General features: G+C 41.9%; 2 protein-coding genes across 3 annotated transcripts in view; both read left to right on the top strand.

Annotated features, from left to right (window-relative positions):
* golga4 (golgin A4) overlaps positions 1 to 9,111 on the top strand; it is a 26,590-nt gene extending 17,479 nt beyond the window's left edge. For both annotated transcript variants that reach the window (XM_026189733.2, XM_080288110.1), the window contains 10 exons: positions 1 to 2,549; positions 2,652 to 2,773; positions 3,141 to 3,271; positions 3,547 to 3,633; positions 5,080 to 5,106; positions 5,223 to 5,291; positions 5,643 to 5,718; positions 7,415 to 7,512; positions 8,320 to 8,406; positions 8,496 to 9,111. The exon at positions 1 to 2,549 is cut by the window's left edge and continues 1,227 nt beyond it. In XM_026189733.2, the coding sequence (XP_026045518.1) occupies positions 1 to 2,549; positions 2,652 to 2,773; positions 3,141 to 3,271; positions 3,547 to 3,633; positions 5,080 to 5,106; positions 5,223 to 5,291; positions 5,643 to 5,718; positions 7,415 to 7,512; positions 8,320 to 8,406; positions 8,496 to 8,510 (3,261 nt within the window). In that variant the 3' untranslated portion in view covers positions 8,511 to 9,111. The remainder of the gene's footprint in view (positions 2,550 to 2,651; positions 2,774 to 3,140; positions 3,272 to 3,546; positions 3,634 to 5,079; positions 5,107 to 5,222; positions 5,292 to 5,642; positions 5,719 to 7,414; positions 7,513 to 8,319; positions 8,407 to 8,495) is intronic.
* A 1,356-nt stretch (positions 9,112 to 10,467) lies between these two features.
* itga9 (integrin, alpha 9) overlaps positions 10,468 to 24,664 on the top strand; it is a 47,119-nt gene continuing 32,922 nt past the window's right edge. Inside the window, exons 1-14 of the mRNA XM_026191091.2 lie at positions 10,468 to 10,902; positions 11,184 to 11,311; positions 13,414 to 13,520; positions 15,677 to 15,800; positions 17,655 to 17,722; positions 20,602 to 20,731; positions 20,818 to 20,903; positions 20,987 to 21,049; positions 21,394 to 21,531; positions 21,884 to 21,989; positions 23,282 to 23,376; positions 23,748 to 23,838; positions 24,142 to 24,187; positions 24,322 to 24,476. Coding sequence (XP_026046876.1) covers positions 10,715 to 10,902; positions 11,184 to 11,311; positions 13,414 to 13,520; positions 15,677 to 15,800; positions 17,655 to 17,722; positions 20,602 to 20,731; positions 20,818 to 20,903; positions 20,987 to 21,049; positions 21,394 to 21,531; positions 21,884 to 21,989; positions 23,282 to 23,376; positions 23,748 to 23,838; positions 24,142 to 24,187; positions 24,322 to 24,476 — 1,525 coding nt within the window. The 5' untranslated portion in view covers positions 10,468 to 10,714. The remainder of the gene's footprint in view (positions 10,903 to 11,183; positions 11,312 to 13,413; positions 13,521 to 15,676; positions 15,801 to 17,654; positions 17,723 to 20,601; positions 20,732 to 20,817; positions 20,904 to 20,986; positions 21,050 to 21,393; positions 21,532 to 21,883; positions 21,990 to 23,281; positions 23,377 to 23,747; positions 23,839 to 24,141; positions 24,188 to 24,321; positions 24,477 to 24,664) is intronic.

Raw genomic sequence — 24,664 nt, 5'->3', positions numbered from 1 at the left:
GCAGTGTCAGAGCTGCAGGATAACCATAAGGAGGAAGTGGAGAAACTACATGCCACTCATAAGCATGATATTGAAGACCTGGAGCGCCGTTGGCAGGAGCGGTTAGGACAGCAGGAGGAAGAATTAATGGAGAAACATTCAGTCATACTGCAGGAGAAAATCCAGGAGCTGGAAGAAGTGTCTCAGCAGCTTAGCAGAAGCAGAGTGGAGACTGAGCAAGTAATGGGTGAAATAAGGGGTTTAAAGGAGGACCTGGCGATCCGAGAAACCACTGTGCAGAAGCTGCAAGAAGAGCTTAATGAAGCAGCACTTAAACTTGAAAGTTTGGCAAAGAGTGAAGCGTTGCTAAAAGAACAAATAGAGTCAGTGGAAAGGAACCTTAACCAGGCGCTCGGTGAGAGAAACGCCCTCCAAGACAAGCTGAACGAGACAGAGGAAGAGAGCAGAGAGAAGCTGAAAGCTTGGTCAGATAAGTTGAATGAAGCGGAAAAACAGCTTGAAGCGCTGGAAGGTGCCAGATTTAAGGAAAGTGCAGACTTGCAGAGTAAATTTGAGGAAACTTCCATCCAACTGAATGCCAAGGAAGCAGAGTTACAGCAGCAAATGATTAAGATGAGCAACCAATTGAACCATTACTGTAAGGAGGTTCAGTTGAAAGTTGAGTGTGGATCTAATGAACTTCAGCAAAACGTGGAGAGTAGGTTGAAAGAGCTGGAAGATAAACTACTCTCTGGTCAGAAAAAGGTGGGACATCTTAAAAACATTATCCTTACTAAAGCAGATCAAATTTGCACTTTAGAGGAGAGTGTTCGCCAGCACACCGAGGAGAATAAAAATCTATGCATTTCATTAGAACAGATGACTGCTCAGGTAAATGCTCATATGGAGCACATCAAAGCCTTAACACATGAGGGAGAGACTCATTCTCAGTCCATTAGTGAACATGTAGAGAAGATTGAGGAGCTCAGCGAAGCAAACAGAGTCATATCAGAAACTTTGAAAGCAAATGAGCTGCATATCAGTGGCTTGGAAAGCGTCGTCGGTGACTTAAAAAATCAGTTAGCAAGTAACATAAAAGAGAAGGAGGAAGCCATAAATCAGCTGACGCAGCAGTATGAAGAGGAGAGGCAAAAGGCCGCTGCTCAAATGGAGAGACTGGAGCAGGAGAGGCAGTCTGCTTTAGAGCAGGCGGATACACTCAGGACCAGTCTGTCTGAGTTAGAGATGAAATTCACACAGAGCGACAACACTACTGGATCTCTGCAGGCCCGGCTTGAAGAGCTGGAGCGAGAGATCGCCGAAAAGAATGAAGCTTTGCAGCGGCTGACAGCAACAATTGACAATCAGTCCGTCAGCAAGTCTGAGATGGACCAACTGTTGAGTGAGAAGGAGCAAAAAGTCAGTGGGCTTACCGTAGAGCTTGAGAGCTCCATCAGTCGACTTAGTGAGCTTCAAGAGCAGTTAGACCTAAAGACGAAAGAGTGCGAACAGCTCACTTCTGACCTCAAACAGCAACACAGCATCATTGAGAATGAGAAGCGCGAGTTGGTTGAACAGCTGCAGATGCAGTGCACCCAGAAAGGTAATGTAGAGCAAGAGATGGCCAAAAAACTTCAGGCCCTCGAGGAAAGCAACCAGCAGTATAAACAAAAGCTTGAAAGTCAAAGGGAGGAATTTGAAAGGTTGAAAAACGAGATTATCAAGAGCAAGGACGGGAGTCAGACGGAAACTGAGGAGAGCTTGTCTGAGAGCACTCGGAAAATGTCTGAGCTGAAAAAGAAAGCTGAGCAGAGAATCAGCCAGGTTACAAAACAGTTAACGTCACAGCTTGAGGAAAAAGAGCAGACGATTACAACTCTTCAGACTAGCCTGGATGAACTTAAGAACAATGAAATTTCTGTGCAAAAACACACAGAAACATTAGAAGAGAAAACAAAATCGCTGGAGGATGCTCTCGTCAAGCTTAAAGAAGAGCAGGCCAAACACCTTGAACAAGTTCTGCAGAACGAGAGGCTTGAGAAAGAAAAGTCTTTAGAGGAGTTGAAAGTCATGTATGAAGACAAGCTGACCTCACTTCAGAGTGACGCAGTGCAACAGGGGCAGCTCAAAGACATTGAATCAACATTACACAAAATCGAGGCAAAGCTAAAAGAAGCAGAGGAGCAGAACGGAAACCTTCTCGCAGAAATAAATCGCCTGAGAGCAGAAATTAGCAAGAAGGATGCCCAGTTGGAGCAATATCAGGGGACTGCTAGGGAGGTCCAGAATCCATCAGAAACTGAGGTAAAGGTGGAATGCAGCAGCATGCAGCAAACCAAGAGTGTGATGGAAAACGAGCTGGAAAACCATGCTCCTGCTCAAGAGGTGCACGATGAGGACTCATTACGGTCTCTGAAGAACAAACTGAGCCAGGTGAAGAACGAGAAGGAGAAAATCCACAAGGACTTCGTCAGGCTGCAGAAAGATATGCGGTCACTGAGGAAGGAGCATGAACACGACCTAGAATACATGAAGAAGGAGCTGTTGGAGGAGAATGAGAAAAAGCTAAAGTAAGGCTTAAAAATGATCGTGAAAAATCCCTTGTCTGTATAATATTAGATTTTTTTGTTAATAGTTGCTAATTACATTTCCTTTGCTCTCTGTTCTAATAGGCTGGAATTAGAAGATTTGGAAATGAAGCACAACTCTGCGATGAAGCAGATAATGAGGGAGTTCAACGCACAGATGTCTTTGAAAGAGAAGGAGCTCAACACAGCAGTGAAGGAGGCCATCGGTGAGGCAAAAGAGAATAATGCTTAACCAAATTAAACCAACAAGATTTACAAGCAAAGGAAATGAGCAATCGAAATTGTTCACTTTTGCTGTGGTCAGAATCTTTCAGTACTGCACTTTGATTATGTTTTAAACAAACGACTGGCGTAAACTAGAAGATCAAAGTAAATATGACTCACGTTCTTGGGATGGCTGTGTTGTGACACTGTACTTTTTACTCTGGACTCAAATGGGAGCATTAAGGGATTACTGCTTGTGGAAGAAATGTTTCCTTCATGTTAAAATCCAGTCCAAAATTAGAGGCAAGTGAACATATAAGTTGTGTTTTTATGCACTTGGCTTCTTCTTCTTTTTTTTTCTTGATTCAGTAAAAGCTCAGAGTGTTGAAGAAGAGCTCATCAGTAGCCATCGTGAAGAAGCGAGCCAGCTGAGGAAGGTGATTTCCCAGAAAGAGGATGACTTGCACAAAACTGTTCAGAAATATGAACAGGTTATACAGGTACTATTAAAAACTCATCCTATTTGTTTTAATGGGGTTATACTATAGGGTGCACTCCTTTGTAGACACCATCCATCGACTGTTACGGTTTGGATTTATATGTGATATCTCTCTGGCTGCCTTTAAAGAATAATTAAATTCCAAAGAGGATCTGAGGTCTGAAACAGCGCAGTGCCCTCACTGAGTGATTTGCAGCATACTTGAGTTGTGATGCTGAGATGATACATGGGAAATGACTCAGTCGTTGTTCCTTTTTATTTGTTTGTTTTTTTCAGAGTCGAGAAGAGGAGATGGGAGACAGAGTGTGGCAAGTTCAGAAACAACTGGAGGAGTTGCAAGCAAGAACGCAGGACACTTTGGAGGTACAAATAATGCTGACCCACTGTTCTTCCCTGGCCAAACATCTGTTATAGCTGTCACAACTGGCTGTGCTTTGGATGATTTTGCTTGTACTCAGATGTAGAAATTCATGCCTGTAGCTGTTGTAGTCCATTTTGAAATGGAGGGAGGGGTTTGGAGTAAATTTATGTAGTGATTCTGTTGGAGTCATATGTCACTTCACTCTAGCTGTATGAAATCACAGCATTTCGGCTCCCTTCTGGGAAAAGGCTGGAGTTTAAGGGAAGCAGTTAGGCTCATCTGAATGAGCCTAATCCAGATGCATTTTTGTGTCTGTATAAACATTTTCAAATGGCCTATTACAAAGTTCACATCCAGGTTGACAGACTAGGCAGTTATCGTTCAGCTTTTTCTTTGGGTTGCTTCATAATTGAAGATATCCGTCTAGGAGCTCGGGGACAGTTTTCCTACATAGTTTTCTCTGATCAGTCTCTCGCTCCAGTCGTGTGGCCTCTCTCCAAAGCACGCCGGATGCTGCGAAGCTCGTTTGAATCACTCAGGAATGTTCTCCGGAGAAAATGGAGATTGTCAGGCAGTGGCCAGCGTCAGTCCCTGTTCTCAATTAATATCATGCGAGGTGATTGTAGACATTAGATTTATTCTGCAGCGATACTGTCATGCAACATGTGCATAGTGAAATGGAGCCAGATAAGACGAAAGCACTCCGGGGAGACATTTTAGCCAGGTGTTGAGGTGCCATGAGACCCCTGCAGTGATTCTTCTACCTTTTGCGCACATGTCTGCATGCACACGAAGACAAAGAATTATGCTGCTCTCTCTGCTGCATTTTTCCCAGGTGAGGTAATAACTTTATGGGTGGATTGTATGGCGTTCAGCTCAGGGAGGCCTTTTCTTGGGCCTCACAGTGGGTCAGTGTGTCCCTCCACAGAGAGAGGAGACTAAATACAAGCACACTTTAGTCTGTGTAGACTACAGTGTGTTTAAACAATGCTGTTAGTCCATCTTTTAAAACCTTCTGACTTGTGTCTGTGGCTCTTAACTCCAAGCACATTTATTTCTAGTGGAGACATCAGTCTGTGAAACTGGTCATCCATGAGTGTATTATATATACATGTAATTTCTCAGCGCTTTAGCTTTAGAAAATGTTATTCAAACAATTCTAAATTGTTCGGGAACTATTTTCAGCAGTGGATAAATACACATTTGAGTTTTGTTGATGTCGGTAAATGCAATTCTGTGCTTTTAGAAGACGGTGGAGCTTCTCGGCACAGAGGTCTGAGATAATATGGATACTGGGGCGGCACTAAATGTGTCATTACTGTAGTTTTTACATCCTTTTTTTTTTTTTTTTTAATCAGGTTGAAATGTTGATTTAATTAAGGTTTGGTTCTAACACACAGTGTCTTCTTTCTCTCTTGTTTTTTTGTTGTTTTGTTTTTTCATTTTAGGAACAGATGACCCCAGAAGAACTAAAGGTATACTTGTTCATTATATGCTGGTTTCACTGTTCCTAGCGTACAATTAAATTTACTAACATGAATACTAACAAAAACATTTCATATTTTCTGATTCCTGTCCCTCTCGATCTCAGGCTCAGCTCGCTGAAAAAACAACGTTGCTGAGCGAGGCTCGACTGAGAGAGCAGCAGTTTGTTGAAAGAGTGAGTATCGGACCCCCTTGGTGGCTCTTTCTGAGGACACCAAATCCATCGCAGTGTATTCCCAGGATTCTGTGGCCTCCAGCAAGAGCAGCTACTGCTCTCCTGCTGCATCAACTTAATTACACAGCACATCTGTTTACATTTGGTTTAACCCCATAAACAATCACAACAACGCCTCCAACAGCTTTTCTCACACACACCATCGTTCTCACAAGCATCCTGCCCTCCTCTGAGGATGGCCACCAAAATGCTTATGTCCTATTTAGCAATTACTCTAATGCATAGAATTAACCCACTGGGTTAAAGAGTTTTTAAATAATGTGTGCATGCTTGTTTGTTTCTCCACGCTAGATTCACTCGCTCGAGGACAAGATTAAATGTTTCCACCGAAACACTGTTGTAACTCATCTCGGGAGCACATTTAAAGGTAACACCATGAATCACTTAGTTCTGCTTCTTGATCCAATTTCCTTATGGATTTTCACAGCAGAGATGACATGCGTAACGCTTGAGCGCAGCCCAGTCTCATGGGAAAGCGTAACGTAAGTTGTGTGGTCTCTGTAGGGGCGGAAAAAGGGCCACCTAACCTTTTTTAGTGTAATAAAGGATTTTAAAGACAGACCATGTGATTATATTTTGTGTCAACACGTGAAAGTTAAAGTAAAAGTGTAGCTGCTCTTTAAGATCTCAGTTGGTGTTTTGACACTGCCTAATCTGACAGTTAACACACTGCTTCAGAGATCAGGCAGGAGGTGCAGGTCCTCAGCAGTGTGTGCCGGACTGCTTTAGCTATGCTTTTGATTATGGTTTAGCTAGCAAAGCAGGATTTTTAGGCTTGCTGGTAAAGATAAGAGCTGGGGTTATAATTAAAGCTAGACTACGGGTTGAGGGTGTATATGTATACGTGTGGTTTAGGCTGAGGGAAACCTCTGGAGATTGACCGTAAGTCAGTGCAGTCTCCAAGTCTACCACGACCCAACTGCGTTTCATCTGTGTGAGAGTATTTGGAGAGATTGAGTGAGTCCTCTCGGACCTTCTCTGGTGCTGTAATAAAGAGAATCTGCTGTATAAGCGGGGGGGCGGTGAAGAAGCCATGCTTAGATTTAATGGATTTTGCAGATTGTGGCCTAAACGTTTCCTACGCAGGACACTGCAGCACGCAGATTTCTCGAACCTTTCTTATCCAGTACATGTATATTGCTCATATTCATATTTAAAGCCGCTGATGACTCAGTTGAGCTTACGTAAACCACCTTGAGTTGTATTTTTAGGTAGGAAATTGATCAGAAAGCTGTTGAAATCTGCTTTCCTGTGTGGTTGATGTGAAAGTTGTCCTAGGTGGGGCAACACAGGGTCAGGGGGACAAAGGGCATGGGATTTATTGGTGACCCATTACTCCACACCAGAGATCAAAGACTTGTTTGCACTGCTCTATCACCTTTTCCTGTACTCTAATCGCACAGTCCTTCTGGGCACATTCAGGCACATTTGAGGATGTTTGAGTGATTATTTCCAATAGGCACAAAGCGACTGGATGTTGTTCCATAATAAAGCTCTTTTCTTCAGTCATGAAAGTGTTAGCAGCCCTGTCCAAGTTGTAACTCAGTTGTTTCCATTCATAGCTTTTAGTGGGATAATTGTGTTATAGCTTTGGGTGCAGACCTAAAAACTTGTGTGATATTAAAGTGCTCATGCTGAGTCTCACCATTCTTTCCTGTATTCAGCTTTAGTGCATAATTTAAACTGTGCAAAAGGTGGTTTTGAATTTGCTTGCCAACATAAACCTGATGCTGTTATTTGGGGGGGGGGGTTTGTGTGCGTTTTCCAGGATTGTTGTACTTTAAACCGACATAAAAACGACCTACATACACTAACATGCAGCTCTCACAGCTGTGTTTTAGTTTTTTTTGTGGTAACTGTATTGAGGTTGGATTTTTCTCCTTAACCAAGGAAATATAAGCAAAGTGGCAACCTAGAGTAGCTGATGTGTAGTCATATTTAATACATTTGAGGTCATTACAGATGTTGAAATAATGGGATTTGAAAGACATTAAAGAAAGAGAAGTTTGACAGTTGTGGTCATCGTGAAATATTTGATTTGTTGTTTTTGCTTGTTGTTACAGATCCTGGACTCAACATTTCCGATGCCTTCTCAGAACCCACAGAGATGGAGTACCTGAGGAAGGTGCTGTTTGAATACATGATGGGACGGGAAACAAAAGTATGTTCTGGTTTTTATTTTTTTATAAAAAGATTCTACAGGAAGAAAAAAAACCAATAGTTTTTATAATTAATCTTTTTCTCATTTTTATGTCTCCATCTTAGTTGGCTGAGAAAACATTAGCTGCTGCTTTGATGGTCTATTAGATGAGATGATTCAAAACCACCATATAAAAAAAAAGTTGCTGATAATTTTTATTTTTAAAGCTGGTGACCTCCATCTGCTACTCATTTAGGAAGCTATATAAAACTCATGTTGTGTCCAGTCTTGTTGGATGTAATTAACAGCGATCTCCCTAATTATCAGTGCTGTTGACATGGTCCTAAAGTCAGCGGGAGTTTCCCAGCTCCTCAACAAACACTCTTTATAACAACATGGCAGACCTCCCCCGTGCGGAGGATGTCCGGCAGGCTGCCCGCGAGCTCATACATCTTGCATGATGCAGATTTGCCATTTAAAGGCATGCTGGCCTTGTTTAGTGTTAGCTGAGTAGTTGGGTTCCTTACACAGCCCAGGAGCCCTGTTTCTGATTATCCTCTGTGTTTATAGGGAAATGCATGCTCCCTGGCAGATAGGCCTGGAGTTGATTATGCAGATAATTTTCATTCTTGTTGAGCCTTTTCTTGTGCTTCAGTTGTCTCAGAACAAGCTTGATTTTGATTGGATGATGGTGTCAAAGGCAGAGGTTAGCTGGGGGAAAAACAGAGATTATACTAACACCACAGATGACTCCTGCCTTGAAAGTAAACTGACTTAAAAAGATGACGATCAGGGTGTCAGTCAGAAAAATTCCCCTTTTTTCCACAGACAATGGCCAAAGTGATTACCTCCATGCTCAAGTTTCCTCCTGACCAAGCTCAAAAGGTTTTGGACAAAGAAGACTCGAAACCAATTGTAAGAATCTTTTTACAATTTGGGGATATTTAAATGAGGTCAAATGTGTATCAGGATTTGAACTAATTTCATATCCGTCTCTTCCACAGCCTTGGTTACGATGAGTGTTTGAATGATTCGGGTACTTCTGGATCTGCTGCTACTGCTGCTGAAGGGGGAAGACTGCCATTATCTGTTTGCATTTCTTGTCATTTTAGTCATGTGTGTGTTTGAGAAAGAGAAAGCGTGTGTGTGCGTTATGTGTGAATGTTCAACAGGTATGAGGGAATAAGAGAATTTGACAGAAACACTTTTTTTTTCCATAAACCGTGTTTTTCTTTGAAGTTTAATTTACAAGTTTTAGATGAGAGTAAATGGGTTTCCTTTTATTTTAGAATGTGTTTATAAAGATTGGCTTGTGCAATAAATTATATTATCATCACATGGATGCCGACGGTCAGTTGATTTGTAGATCTCTGTGTTGTGCTGTTGTCTGAATCACTTCCTCTGTAAAACTGTAAACGACCCTTTAACTGTGCACTCGCACCACATTAAGATACAGGCCCCTGGACCTCTTTAACACAGCTTTTCTATGCTTTATATTTTGACACTGACAGAAACAAAACTGTAAATTGTATTATGATAATAAAAACTGTACTATAAGGCGCTATATGACTTGCTATACAGTTTTCTTTTTCAGAGTAACATTAAATCCTATTTACAGAACAACTTTTGTCACTCCTTTATCCTCATCACAATACAGATTTTTGTTTTGTAGCTTATCTAATTACCTGTCTTTGCATTAGTCCCAGTGTCTGACTGAGGACTGTTAACACCTGGTTAAAAAGACTGAATGAAAACAACAAATCTGGGTTTACAGATCTCTCACTCTACTTTGCCTGACCTTTATTCTTTTTCTCCACATTAGAAGTACAGACAACACACAAGTATATTAGACCACTGACACTTTCATGTAATGAGAATCGGAAAGAAATTTGCTGTTGATTCTGTATATGGACACATTTAAGGATCTGCCTGTTCCTTATATGTATACATTTACAGACATTAAATTAAATGTGGCATGAGCAAATGTCCTAAATCACTTTTAGAAATGTGTTTAAAGATTGCTTACTTTTAACTTCAATTAAAAAATGGCATATCACCAACTCCAAATGTATGTTGCAAATGGAATTGGCAACTCATAAATGACATGCTGTATGTTTAAAGTCAGAGTTAATGATTCCCAGAAGATTATCTCCAAATACATCAGCTGATTTTCCAACTGGCCTTTCAGCAAACTGCACATGATTTGTTGTGTAGAGTTCTCAACATGCAAAGCAGTGAATACATAAAAATAGGAGCAGAGTGCAGAAAACAAGTTTACAGACCCAGCTTGTAACAAACAGCTGGATACAGAGGTCAGTTTATCAGTTTATATGCTGATTGGACATACTATTTGTTAATCAGTATATGTATCTAAAAGCCTGTTGCACAAGTAATGCACTGCAAAACAGCAGTTCCCAGACTAGTATAGATAAAACTGATAAATGAAAGAAATGCAGAAAAGTTAAAATGATTTTTCCAAATGATTCTTCAGTCTTTGCGTTTTCTTTTGCTTTTATTTGACTTTTGAGTTCAGTTTGAGTTTGAATGATTTTAATAAAGAATCCTCAATAAGTAACAGTCAATAAGATGGAAATGAAACCTGTAACTTTTAAAAATGATGAAGCTGTCACTGTTCAACGTGACGGGAAAACGTCAGGGGGCAGCAGTGCGCCCTCATCCCTCGGTTTTGGAGAATCCAAAGCCCCCCAGAGCCCACGGGTGAAATGTGATGCTTTCTAAACCATTCTCGTTTCTCCGTGACCACGTTACCAGCGTCCCTGGACCACAATAAGAAAAAAAAACTCATTCCGGCTGCTCCTTTCACGCTAAAACCTCGACTTTTCTTCTAACGTCAGAACGGTGATTAAACCAAACAGCGATGCTCTTATTTTAAGTAGAACTTCCCTTACTTCCATGAAATCTTTCACTAACTTGACAGCTGACTGCATTTATCTCAGCGACAGCCAGCCTGCGAGCGAGAACCTCCTCAGATTGACACAGAATGGAGAGAAGCTGACGCACCGTTATTTACCGGAACGTTAACTTTTCCGTTGCGACTCTTTCCTCATGCCATCACAGTCTACATGCTCTGCAAGACCCGGAAAATACTTGAAAGATAGCTTATAACAGTTTGCCCACTGAATAGCTCACTACTCCTTATTGGCTTTTTCTGTCCCTCACTTTTATTTTTATTTTTGGGGAAACTACTGCGTTATTACGCACGATGCGCAAAGGGATGGCTCCTCCGCGGAGATACAGGACGGGAGTACGGAATGTTTTTTATGTTTATCTCTCCATTTCAATGGCTTATTCTTACAACATAGACTTAGAACATCCTTTGGTGTTCCGCGGACCAAATTCTAGTTTTTTCGGCTATTCTGTGCTGGAGCATTATCACGACAACACACGCTGGTGAGTCCCATTTTGCATTTTCCGACAGCGATGCAATGGATTTGTGTTTTTGTCGTCAAAGTTTAAATGTCTCTTGAGCCCAACTTGCATCCACACCCAGATACTTAAAAGTACTTGTAACAGCCCGCACTATTTGCATTCCAAATTCACTGCCTGCAATAGGATTTCCCATTTTTAGGTGTCAGTAATGTATTAAAGAGATGTATGTTAAAGTGTTCTGGGGGGGGGGGTTAAAAAAAGCATATCTGTGTCCTTCCTCTCATTTCTTGTCGTGGATGCAGGGTAATAGTCGGGGCACCAAAGGCAAACTCTTCCTACAGTAGCTCTGTGCAGTCTCCCGGAGCTCTATATAAGTGTCGAGTTCACAGCAACCCTGATCGCCGCTGCACAGAGATGGATCTGGGAAGAGGTCAGTCACACAAACCCACAGCATCCATACAAACACCACACAATGCTGAAGCAGGCAATGCATTCGGTCATACACACAGGTTATAACAGATTCGTTTATTTTATATATATATATTTTTTTAAAAACACTACCCGGTGCTGTCCTCCTGCTACTACTGATTTATTGCATAAACTCCCCCACGCCTCTGTTTTGTTTAACCAGAATAACGAAGTCGTATATTGCTGCTAACACTGTGCGCTGTTGTACTTTTAGCCCATAACTTACTATATCGAGACATGAAAAAAAGACAAGTGGGTTCTGTGTGCAGAGGTGTATAAATATTTTGATAAATATGATTTATGCCTTTGCTAATATTTTCCAAGCAAGTGAGCCAAAAGCTGGGGCTTCGACCCCCACCCCCCTATCCCCCCTCCTGCTCTGTTCCTGCGGTTAAGAAAGACGGGGTGCATGCATGGCTTCAGTATGAACCCCATTCTTGGTCACTGTGTAACCAAAAGATATCTACATATGACTGAAACACAGTGACACAGAGAAACTCTTCTGTGTTCCCAATTTACTGGATTCATTGTTGAAATGAAGAATGATGCTTACAACTGATATGCAACATAGATATTTATCTTTTTGTAACTTTATTCTCCTGCTGATCTTAATTTGCTTACCCTGGATCCATGATCCTTACGATGTGCTTGTTCAGGATTTCAAACCTCTAATACCAATAAAGCATTCAGATTACTGTTTTTTTTATTTTAAATTTTATTTATTTTTATCATAAACTCATTTGCTTTTATATTAAGCTGCATGTCCTCTTGATTTTTCCATTCAAAGTTTGATTTCCTATTTCTGTGCTGATGGTTCCTGAACCTGCTAACTGCTAACTGCTGACTGACCAAATTGTCAATGAATTTTGTAAACATGTTATAATTAATAAATGAAAGCAAGCAGTACTGGTTGTGATCAGTCTTTAACTTTAAAGCAAAACACCAGCTCTCCTCAATAAACTTGAGGTAAAAGGCTTTCTCAAGTTATTTTACTTTTTTAACTTGCTTTTTAACTCATTTTCATTCAGTTCTTGCACCTGACTGTGTTTTTGTTTTTTTTACTTGTTGAACCACTTTACACTGAGCTATGAATCACTCAAGCAAAAGGCACGTAACTCAGGAGATGAATCAGTGCTGTGTCTGTACATCGCATGCAGCTTATCAAAGAATCCATTTTAAAGTGTATCTTTTAATAACTTGTTTCAATGTTTCAATAAATGTTGAACCTATTTCTCATTTTCCTCATAAAAATGTAAAAAAAAAAGAAAAAAAGAAGAAGGACGACTTGAGACTTTTGCGTTTTTGAGTAGTGAGGGTCGTTCCGAACATCTTAGAGGACTCGCCAAAGCTCTTCTGTGGATTTAGGCTTTCTCGTCATGACAGCCTAAATCCATGTAATCCCAAGCTGACTTGGGATGTTGAGATCAGAGGCGTGTGGAAGCCATACCATGTGCTGGTAGATGTTGCTGGTGAAGACAGATCTTTGTGACTCTGAGTGCACGTCTGCGGTTGCCATGCTGTAGAATGAATTTGGGACCAATCTGACGCCTCACCAGTGATAGCCAAGGATAAGAATCAAAATAGTGCCTGAAACCTTTGCACATGACTGTTTCTTGGTTAGAAAGCTCGTTCAGAGATCTGGAGCTGCGGCAGTCAATGGATCAGATAGTCACTTCAAAGGAATTTGAACTGCAACAGTTGACAAATTAATCATTTGATTGTTCAAGCACTGCAAATTTGAGGATTTGTTTACCGTCTGTGTTTCCACATCATAATGACCTTGAGTATTGTAACATTACCGGTCGATTAAGAAAATAATGAAAATGGTACACTCAATGCCATTGACTATCTGTAGAGGAATCATCGTTAAATATGCTAGACTTGGACTTTTTTTCCATCTCCAGTTTTTGAAACGGTCAGCTGTGTGATAATCACTTGCAGAATCTGCAGAAAGTGAAGAGTAAATACCGGATCTCTAAAAGCTGACACTTGACAAGTCGCCCACTCCAAAAGGTCCTCCCTCCTGTGACTCAATGTCTGCAAACTGCTCCCATTGTCTTTCAGGAAACAGGCAGAGAGAGTCGTGTGGGAAGACTTGCCAAGGAGACAGAGATGATGAGTGGATGGGGGTCAGCCTGGCCCGCCAGGACAGCGCCAACGGCAAAATCCTGGTGAGCAGAGGGACAGAACACAACAGTCGTTTCTGCAAATTGCTTAATTCAAGCCATGTTTTAAAAACAGCCCCGATTATGCCAGCATCATTGTAACAAATGTGTCACCATTAACCACACTGTTACACCACAGCAGCTCTCACCACTGCGGTCTTTCTTAAGAGAAGACAACTTCTTCTTTCTGTGTGCTTGTTACATTCTTACTAACTTTTAGTGCCATAAATTAAAAAAAAACAAAACGAAGAATTTAAATAATGAATCGGAATGATTTTCTATTCAAAAGTGGAGTAACATCAGCTGGAATCGACTGTGTGGTTACATAATTCTGTGAAACATTCACCTCGTGTGTGGAGCTGGAAGAGTCACTGGAACAGGTTTTTTTTTTTTAAATAAAAAAAGCAGACTGTTAGTTAAAACAAAAGAAAGGAGAACCTGGTTTAGAGGATTCAAATGGTGCTAATCCCAGGGGCGCTTTGCTAAGTGTTTGCACAAAGATCATAGGGCAGCTGGCAAAGTTTGTTTAGGCTTCAGCCCCTCTGCGGCGGTCCCATCCAAGAGCGGCTTTTCATTAAATATTAACCCCCCGCCTCCTGCGGTGGGCAGCGCGGAAACTAGTGGCAATGCAGGAGAGTTTGAAGGCGTCAGGTGGGTGGGCAGCTCTCTCATGTTTGAATACCTGTTGCTCAAAGACATCCCGATAACTTTTCATCCATCCAAACCTCTCCGGTCCATTTCTTTAATACCTCACTGGAATGTACTGGCACAATTTTCAAACCAATACCTTTGGCTTTAGCCATCAGTGAAAATGTGAAGACTTCTTGGAGCTGTCAGCGTTGGGAATTTGAGCTTAGCGTTGTATAACAACACACCGAGTAGCTGCACACTCTCTGGCCATTAGGTCGAGGCTTATGATAAAATAAAGGTGGTGGCTTTCCAGAGCCACGTGTTGATGGGCCTCTTTTTTTTCCTTTTTTTCTTCTTTTTAAAAATCTCATCTGAATGAACTCATGAAGGGAAACGGCTGTTTGGCAGATGTGTACAGTGGTGATTTCATCTGCGCTTTCAGTGGAGGCCTTTTTGTTTGTGACCAGCGAGGTCTTTTAAAACTGAACAGGAACATGACAACAGCACAGATTCCATACTCCAACCATGAAATTCTCAGTTGCTGCGGAGCGTGTCAGCTGCCTTTTTGCTATGTTTATATCAGCTGATGGATCTTAAAAAAGAAAAAAAAATCTGCTTCTACTCAAGAGGGAGAGTTTATACTGATATTGTTACTTCTGTTGGCCAAGTTTTCCTTCGAAACACAAGGGTTTTTCAACGTAGCATCTTGCTTCCAGACAGTCATCTGATGCGTTTTGTATGCCCACAATCTGCCAAGCTCTTGTTTTCACTGAGACTGGCTATGTGTGTGTGTTTTTGGAGTTAGGGAGGGTGGGTTCTTTTGGGGAGGGAAATGAAGTGGACTCTGTGTGCACAGAGGCATCCAAAGCTGTCCCCAGAGCCACAGGGGCTCCACCACCATTCCCCCCAGGGTCCTAAATTATTACCACATTTACACATTTATGTGGCCTCTTTTGTGCAAAATTTGTAAAATCTGCTCTGTATTCCTTTTGCTTACCAAACACTTGGCTGTTATATTTTTGAAAAACACAGTGGAAAGTATTGTTTGGAGAATTACCCCCTGTACCGTTCATGCACTCCACTTTTCCACAGCAGTTTAATGCAGGAGAAGTTTGCTTCTTTGTCTTTTGATCCACTTTATTTTTTCGCTGCGTGTGCTTTTCTGAACTTTTGGCCTCCCTGTCTCTCTCACTCGCAAAAACCCGGAGGAGCCGTCCTGAAATTAAAACTTTTAAAACGAACAGTCATTGATGTGAACATTTTCTCGCTTGAGCGTTCAAATGCTGCATGGGAAAGACAGATCTCGAGATATTCACACCACAGACCATGGCTGTTATGGTCAGGGTTATTGATGGGCTTTAATTCCCCCTCTCATTGACGATCATTTGACAGCCACAGAGACGCGCTGACTCCAGGCCAGCGAGAAAAAGGGGGCTTCAGTCGTCACTGCTGATCAACGCCTGCCTGGAGTTTGAGCTGTTTGTGTTTACGGAAATGCGTATGTGTTGTTCACTAATGCTTTTCTCTCACAGGCTTGTGCTCACCGCTGGAAAAACGTCTTCTACGAGTCAGAGCATATCCTTCCGCATGGATACTGCTCCATCATTCCCCCAACGCTCCAGCGTGGGACAAAACCACTTATCCCCTGTTATGAAGGTATAGTACAAGCAAAATCACAGCACTCATGTTGTTGGGGCTTTTCTTTATTTTAAATCATTCTGAATTGGGGCGAGAGAGCTTGTCACTGAATTCCAGAAGCTTAATCAACTAAATCCATCTGAAATCAAAGCGTAGACTTTGGTTATGACCTTAGCTTGTTCCATCATTTTTTTGTGTCTGGAAAGTACCAGAAAAACAACCCTGAAAGCCAGACCTTTGCCAATCTGCTGCCAAAACTGCATAAGTGTCTTGATATTTTTGCAACACAGTCTGGATCTGCACCAGCAATCAACCCATTTCTCCTCAGCTAATGCTTCATTCCAAGTTTCATGAAAATCAGATTGGTAGCTTTTCATAACCCTGCTGAAAAAATGACTAACCAACCAATGGCGGAGGCACATGACCTTCTTGGTTGAGTTTATAAAATGTAGGTTTAATAATGAAGTCCAAGTATGGTTTTAGACTGCTCTTTACTTTTACTCTTGGCTCTTTATGATGACAAAAAGAGGAGGGAGGAATCCTATATCAGGGGCTTGTGAGGGGCAGCCAATCAAAGGAAAGGTGGCTCACAGGGAAAGAGAAGGGAGCTTGTTTCAAAGAGAGGCTGCACAGAGGCTTACTATAAGTTAAATATGGAATATTCTGAGCTGTCAATCATGTAAAGGTACGCTTATACACTTATAGTTAAAATGAAAATCAAGGTCTATATAAAAAACTGGTGAGGTCTGACCCATAGAGTGCCAGGGGACACTGAGACGGCAGAACTCAGTGGTGCCACAGCTAGTGAGATACTCTCTAGTTTTTATGTCAGATCCCTTTAATAATTTAACATCCCTTTAGATAATCACACAGACTGTGGGACTCTGTAAGAGGCCCAGGCTCCCAGGTTTGGAATAACCGGTTTGTTTTGTTCATCCTTTCCCTTTTACATATTTTCACGGCACATTATTTCTGTAGCCAGGAACGTCACTGTAAAAGCCCCACGTCTGCCTCTGATTTCTGATTGGTGTCCTGGCACCGGGGAACGGTAGTGGGCGAGCCCTAAAGTGTGATTTCTCTCCCTCAAGTTCAACTTTGGCAAGAGCCAGCTGCGGCTACGAAAGGACACCCAGTTTGCGAAGCCAAATATACGAGCATTTGACCTGTGGAAGTGCAGAGTTTGTCTTCCGTTTTGCACCACTTAGCCAAAGAAAATTATTTTCACAAAGGTATAGTGCTGGCAAATTTATTGAAGTGGTCTTACGATGCAGATTTTGGCTTTACTTCGCCGAAATCAGGTGCTTTTAAGCAAAGATTTGCTCAAGTTAGAGAAATTCAATTTTGTTATGATTGCAGTAAATCAAATCCATTTGTCCTGCAGGTTGTTTTAGTGCGGGCGCCCGCTACAACACTAAAAATGAAGTTCCATTTGAAAAATAATGTGCTGTAAAGCATTTAATGGCCACTCTTGTAAATGTGTTCTTCACATGTTTTGTTATGTGACTCAGAGCTACTTATGAAAGCCTGGTTTACACCTTAATCATGCTCCCAGGTCAGGAAATCACTTCCTTTGGTGACTCATGTTGCCAGCAGTTGCAGGGAGAGAGGCCAGACACACTTTGCATGGGACCATATTTACAGTGCATTTTGTGCCGATCCAAGCTCAATATTTTCGTAACCTGAGAGCGCATGTGAGAGGTCGTTTCATTGAATGTGGTGTTGCACCCCTTCTTTCAGTCTGCTTTCTGCCCCCAGACTCTTCTTGGATGGGACCGGGACTTTGACTAGCTCCATATGGAATGCAGGAAAAACTCCAGTAAACGCTGGCTCAGGCACACAGTGAAATAATTTGTGGTTTGTTTTCTCTTACAGACTATAAGCAGAAGTATGGGGAAGAGCATGGCTCGTGCCAAGCTGGGATAGCGGGAGTTTTTACGGAGGTCAGTAACAGTGCTTGTTCATCTTTGTGAAGTGACACAGAGATAGTGTTTCTTCTCATTGTTTGGTAAATTTCTATATTTCATCGCATCACCACATGTTTAAAAGGCTATTTGAATGATCTTTTTCCCTTCGCTCGCCTCTTTGTCACTTTGATGCCTTGTTTTGTATTGACACGGGATGTCATCCATGATCGCGTATAGCCTTCTCAGCAGTAGCATCACATCCTCCTTTATAGAAGACTTTGGTGTGGTCCAAATTCTACACTCAGATAAATATATTTGTATCAAAACCACCAGTGCTCTGCTGACAATTGTAAGCTAATGTTTTCAGAGATAGCAGATAGGTAGGGAAGGATGTGGCGGCCTCACCTGACCTCTGGTGTGGTTCCACGAGATAAAACGTTAAAGAAAATATGAGTTTCCTTTTCTCCGTGGCTTTGATGCTCTTGTCTTGCCTTGCTTTGTATCGACACGATACCATTCATGATCGTGTATTACCTTTGTGTATCTTACAAATACCTATTGTTCTCCCAAACATATCTTTTCTATTCTACCTGAGCTCTCAAAGTGCTTAGTTTCCTACAAATTTATTACCTCTTTCACCCAGTCACACTCACATTCATACAAGCGTTCTTTTCTATACCTTTGTCACATTTGCACACACGCTCCAATTCATCAGAAACAACTTGGGGTTAAGTATTTTGCCCAAGGATACTTCAAGATGCAGACTGGTATAGCTGGGGAATCAATCCACCGGTCTTCCGGATGCTGCACTTTCACACAGCTGCCCCATTGAACTGAGTCAGTGAAGCGCCTGAGTGGAGTTGGTGAGAGGAAGTGCAAATAGATTAACTCTTACATGCATCTTAGCAGAACTGTAGTGTGACAGGGGAAAAGATGCATTTGAGGGATTCATTAAAAATTGAAAAATGTATTTTGTAACCAGTTTAGGACTCTCGTTTTCAATGCATGTGCAGGATAAGTCTTTCCTGTGAGCCATGTGTTCCTCAAAGGTTCTTTTCATGTCTCAGATTACAGTTAAGCTTAATTTGGAACATACAGTAATGTACAGTAGACCATACATGACTTAAAATGTGTCCTCAGAGCACAGCTGTGGCCCTAGGCTAACAAACATTTTCACTGGCAAGAAATTCATTTCATATCATTTTTGCACTTCTCCTTTATTTTAGCTATGCAAAATATTATTTTAGCATCTGCGTAGCCTGTTACTATTATTAAACTCCAGTCGTTTTCAGGTTTGCCAGTGTGAGGATTTTCCCATTTACTCCTGTTAGGAAAGGCAAAATAAATTACCTAGAGACCTTTGGATTATGGAAAAAATGTGATGGACATTTTCCACTATTTGCTGCCATCTAACAGGCTTAAATGAATAAATAAACATGAACTCTAAATTTGCGCACTAGCTTTTATATATACACACGAATGACTCAAACACAGTCAAACCACATGCAGAACACATGGCTTTGTTTTTTTTTTTAAGTTTGTTCTTTCATTTATACTGCACATTAGGGGTCCTGTAATATTTTGGATAACTATGAAAAGTGAAATGTTTATATTACTACATGATAAATATGTGAGTTTTGGCAATTTAAAACTTTAGAAAGACACAGAAGAAGGCCTAGAATGTACCTGATTATCGATTTTAAATTGAATTCATTTGCACACACACACACACACACACACACACACACACACACACACACACACACGCAAATACACAATAACAAGCAATATCCGTATTGTCAGTTCTCAAAAACATCACATGCTTCAGATTCTTAGATGTGTGTTCCAGAGCCACATTGCAGAGCCTCAGATTCACAGATGGTTTCGGGGATCTTTCCGTTGTTCAAGTAAACCCCAGTGTAAAATCGCCATAGATAAACTTCAAAGACCCCTACAGGTGGCGAGCCTTCAGTGGAACTAAAGATTTTAGTGTATGTGACATGCTTTTGTCCAACTCATGGGCATGGAGAGGAGGATGCGATTAACTGCTTCTGTTTGCGCACTTTGTATTTAAGAGTTATTGCAACAAGAGTGACTCCTTGGTTAAATAATTTGGATAAAAGGCAGCTATCTGCACCTCACGGGAGAGCTGGGTAATAATACCATGCTGAATGATACCACGTTAAATAATTTGGATAAAAAGCAGCTATCTGCTGCTCATAGGAGAGCTCTAAGTGACACCATGTTGGTTTCCACAATGAACCTAGTGTTTCCAAACCAAAGAGACTTCATCATCAAACCCTTTTTTTTTCACGAATGACCGACCTGAGTGTGGATCTGTTAAAGTGTTTGAACCCCCTACAAAGAATGTGAAGAATTTAAAGAAACGGTGTCCAACCGTTAAACCTTTATCCTTGTTTGAACCTTGGTCGGTACGCCTTGTGGTGCCCAGATGTTTGACACCGCAGCACAGAGTGCATACCGCTGAGTAAGGTCCTGACTGTGTTTTTAATGTTGTTTGCACAAAAGGAGCGCGCTCGGTGCTAACTTCACATCCTCCTTTACAACCGACTCAGGCGTAGTCCAAACAGAGCATCTTTATTGCTGTTCCGTTGTCAGCTTAAATATCCGTGAACCGTTACAAGAAAAATCTTTGAGCAACTTCATTTCACAGCTTTTAGATTTCCTTCAAGGGAGGAAAGTCTCCATCGCAGCAAGGAAAGCTGATACTGCTGCATGTGTGTTTAAGGACAGATAGTGAAAACCATTCTGTGGCTGTTGGTTAACCAGATGTTCACCCGACAGCGTTTTCCTTTTTTTTCCTCCCCCTCTCTGCAGCAGGCTATTGCAGTGCACACAGGGGGTGAATCCCTGCCACTTTTATCTGCATGAATATGCGGCTGTCTCATTTTCAGGAGCTGGTGGTAATGGGGGCACCGGGGTCATACTACTGGACTGGGACGGTCAAGGTGTACAACCTGACTTCTGACTCCTTCTATAGCCTGAACAAAGACAACATTGACTCCCACAGATACAGCTACCTTGGTGAGAGCAGGTTAATGAGAATATAATGTTAAATGACATACATCAGGACAGAGGCGGCTGCAACAAATTATTGTCTCTGTCTCCAGGCTATGCTGTGACTGCTGGACACTTCTCCTCTCCTAATGTAATAGACATCGCTGCAGGGGCTCCTCAGCACAGCAGCAGCGGAAAAGTAGTGCTTTCATCTTCATTTTCAGCCATTCGAAGTCCTTTTGTGTCGGTTGCTGAAGTGATTCTGTTTTTTTGTTTTTTCAGGTTTATATTTTTAAAATTGATGGTGCATCTTTGGTGAAGAGTTTTCAAGCCTCAGGGAAAATGGTATGAGCATGAATGTGTGGTCCCAGTGTGCCTGAGGAATCATTGACTCTTCCAGACACACTGCTCTAACTGTTTTGTTGCCAGAAATACACTGTTTGAAAAAGAAAGGAGCACGCTTGCCACAAACTACAGCCGGGGGGGGGGGGGGGGGGGGGGGGCTAATGTTTTTCATTCAGAGTAACTAAAAGAAATTCGAGGCAGCTTGAAGCTGTGTTGTTATTCCTTTAATATTGGTCCATAAAAGCAGAAATAATCCTGTTTAGATGTGAGCTGTGTGTGAAATGAATGAACCGTTCGTGTTTCTGTGATCTGACCCATTGCTTTGTGGCTCACCTTGGTTCCAGATGGGCTCTTACTTTGGCTCCTCATTGTGTGCAGTTGATCTGAACCAGGACGGCCTGTCGGACCTGCTGGTGGGGGCACCAATGCACAGCCAGCTCAGGGATGAGGGCCAGGTGTCTGTGTACCTCAGCAGAGGGAACGTGAGTGGAAACTGGAGTCAGCAGGAACATGAGAGCATAGCTTGCAGACTTGTTTTATTATATTTCCATTATTATTTCCTGACTGTGGTTATCATATAATAAACAGTGGAGTGGAGTGGGGTGAGATTCAGCAGTGGTGTTATTTAACCGCTCCTGTTTGTACACTGTATGTGTAAGCGTTATTGCAACAAGAGCGACTTCTTGGTTAAGTCATTTGGGTGAAAGGCTGCTATCTGCAGTGGTGGCCAATTAATTTAATCAAATAAAAGCTGCAATTGTGTAACTGCAGCTTTCTTTTTTTCCTCTGCTGGATCTGGATATAAATTATTCTCTTGCCTGATTTTGTTTTTAGGGGGTCATGGAAGAGGATGGCGTGTTGACTGGCGATAGCGCTTTCAATGCACACTTCGGAGAATGCATTGCCGCAATCGGAGACATAGATGACGACGGCTATCAAGGTCGGTGCAAAGCAATGTTTTTAAAGCTTTCTGCTTTGCAAATGAAAGATTTAATTATATGAAGCTTTTAGGTGAGCCTCAACGGCATGTGAAGCTGTAAACGAAAGAGAAACTTCACATCTGGGGTTTGTTTTGTTTTGTTTTTATAAAAATCTTTCATAGTCTTTTTAATGCTTAAACAATAGCTCAGAGGCTCAACCAAAGAAGACATATCTGACCTCTCATCTGTCACTGCTGACAGATCAGAGCAAAGCTGTGGCCTTACAAAATTCTCCAGTGGACCATTAATCTGCAGTTTGAAGAATGACAAACACATAGTGGCAGCGGTGCAGTTACACTGACATTGCCCTGATGTCATGAAACAAAGCCTTTTCTCCTGTCATGTAAAGGATAATGAAGTCACACTGTTTATACTCTTCCCTTCAGCTCACAAGCGAGCGATGGTCGCCCAGTAGGTGTGACAAAACCCCTCATTTCCACACACATTTTTTTTATTAATATGCTGTGGCAAGTAGAGAGTACTGCCCTCTCTTACCCTTTTGGGTACGGAGTCCCAAACCGAATCACCCACACGCACGCAGACATACATTTATTCTGTCTGCTCTTCCCTCGCTTGGCTCCGCTCTGAAGGGCTCCACTTGGCTTCTATCTCCAACTCCAAGCTGGAAGCTTCTGCCTGCCTGGTTTCATCTCCGTGTGAGATATGCCCAGAGGCTTGCAGCCTGGCACAGCATGTGTGAGTCTGCCGAGAAAGATGGCAGCTGGGAAGCATAACTCATCTTGTAACTCGTCACTCACTCGCCACAGACACACTCGCTGCCTGGCGGGCAATTATTTACAACCTAACTGCTGCCATTTAATTAGCAAGAACTACTGTAGACTCACACTGACGACTTCAAGACTTGAATTCAATCTCTGTAATGCTTCCTTAAAAATTCTTTTACCATTTCTACATCGCTGTGCTGCACCACATGGCGTAGAGGTGTTTTGGTTTGTAAAAGCAAGTTTATATCTGATTTTCTGCTGAAAAGGGCTAATGGGAGGGTGTTTCAGTGCTTGCCAGCACTTTATAGCCTTGTTTCCACTTTCTCAGAGGTCGCACAAGTTTTATGGCCACTAACAACACTTAATTGTCTATCATGAGTCTTACAGTTAAAGCTTGTTTCCCAGGCACTGGCTAGCAGAAAGTAAACAGATGATTAATGAAAGCTTTTGTGCACTCATTCAGTTATTTATGTCTTCATTCATTTATTTTCACAGAAACACTTCTTGTGCATTCTTTGTCTCCTCAGATGTAGCCATAGGAGCGCCCAAAGAGGATGAGTATGGAGGAGCGGTTTATATCTACCATGGGGACGCCACAGGAATAACCAAAAAATACTCAATGGTAAGGACTCGCAAATATAATTTGCTCTGATGTGAAGCAGCATCGTTGTGTGACCTGCTTTCTCCTCATCTCCAGATTAATTAGCTTCTTTACAGCCTGATCAATGCATGGTAATGAAAACACATACTGAATGTGTGCATGTGTGCAATATGTGTAGGTTTCACAATACTTTTAGACCCAGAAATAAGACACAGTCGTTTCCTCATGGGCTTGACGGTGGCGTATTTACCCAACCCTCATGAATCACAGCTATAGACCTGTTAGGAAAGGTTCATTTAAGTATAACAAAAACAAAAACAAAAAACAGAAGTGCTCATTTTTTCCTTGTTGGCTCACGTGTGTTATTTAAAGGCTGGTATCATGTGTTACAGAAACTGTCTGGGCGCAGCGTAAACCCTGGTCTGCAGATGTTTGGCCAGTCCATCTCTGGCAATGTGGACATGGACGGTAATGGATACGCAGGTATGGTCATAACAGAGCTTTTCAGCAACACGAGAACATCAAAGCAAAATGAGAAACATAAAGTGAAAAAGGATGACATTTTTAAATATTTATCATGGCTTTATCCTGTTATTGTCACGCAGTAACAGTTTCAGACTTGTGACTGAGGCATCTTGTTTACTGCATTCCACAGCTGACATGCAGACTGAGACAGCGTGACAATTAAAGAGCTCTGTGCATTGTTGTGGATTTGCAGGTGTCAAAAGCGCTGTCAGCATATGTTGCATTAATGCCATATCTTCTTTATGTTTTATTGCCTTGCAGATGTTACTATCGGAGCTTTCATGGCGGATAGCGTGGTGCTCCTGAGGTGAGTAATGGGATAATTCTCTCTGACATGGCAATATTTGTGAGAAGCAGAGTGCCACTTTATCCTACTTCAGAGTCATTTTAATGGTCAGTCTATCCCACACTGTGTTCCTGTGCTGGAATCTGTGGTCGTAGGTCGCGGCCTGTGATTACAGTGGATGTCTCCATCTTCTTGCCTGTCTCTATCAACATAACTGTGCCACAGTGCCACGAGGGCCAGCAGAACTTGAACTGCTTCAACGTCACAGTCTGCATGCGTTTCAGAGGAAGACAGCTACCTGGACAAATAGGTAATGATGTGATGAAGCATGCACAGCTGCCGCTCCTTTCCATAGATGATTTAACCTGGACAGTAAGGTAGATAAGGAAAGAGATCCATCAAAGACATCCATGTGAAGGTTAATAGTCTCCTCACGTCTGTACACAAAGAATGAGAGGTGCTTAGCTTAGCCTAAAGAATGTGAGCACTACTGTAGTC

The sequence above is a fragment of the Astatotilapia calliptera genome, chromosome 13, assembly GCF_964374335.1.
Source record: "Astatotilapia calliptera chromosome 13, fAstCal68.1, whole genome shotgun sequence".
NCBI classification, from domain to species: domain Eukaryota; kingdom Metazoa; phylum Chordata; class Actinopteri; order Cichliformes; family Cichlidae; genus Astatotilapia; species Astatotilapia calliptera.
The sequence above is the reverse complement of the archived record's forward strand: the minus strand, read 5'-3'. Positions and strand labels throughout refer to the sequence as shown.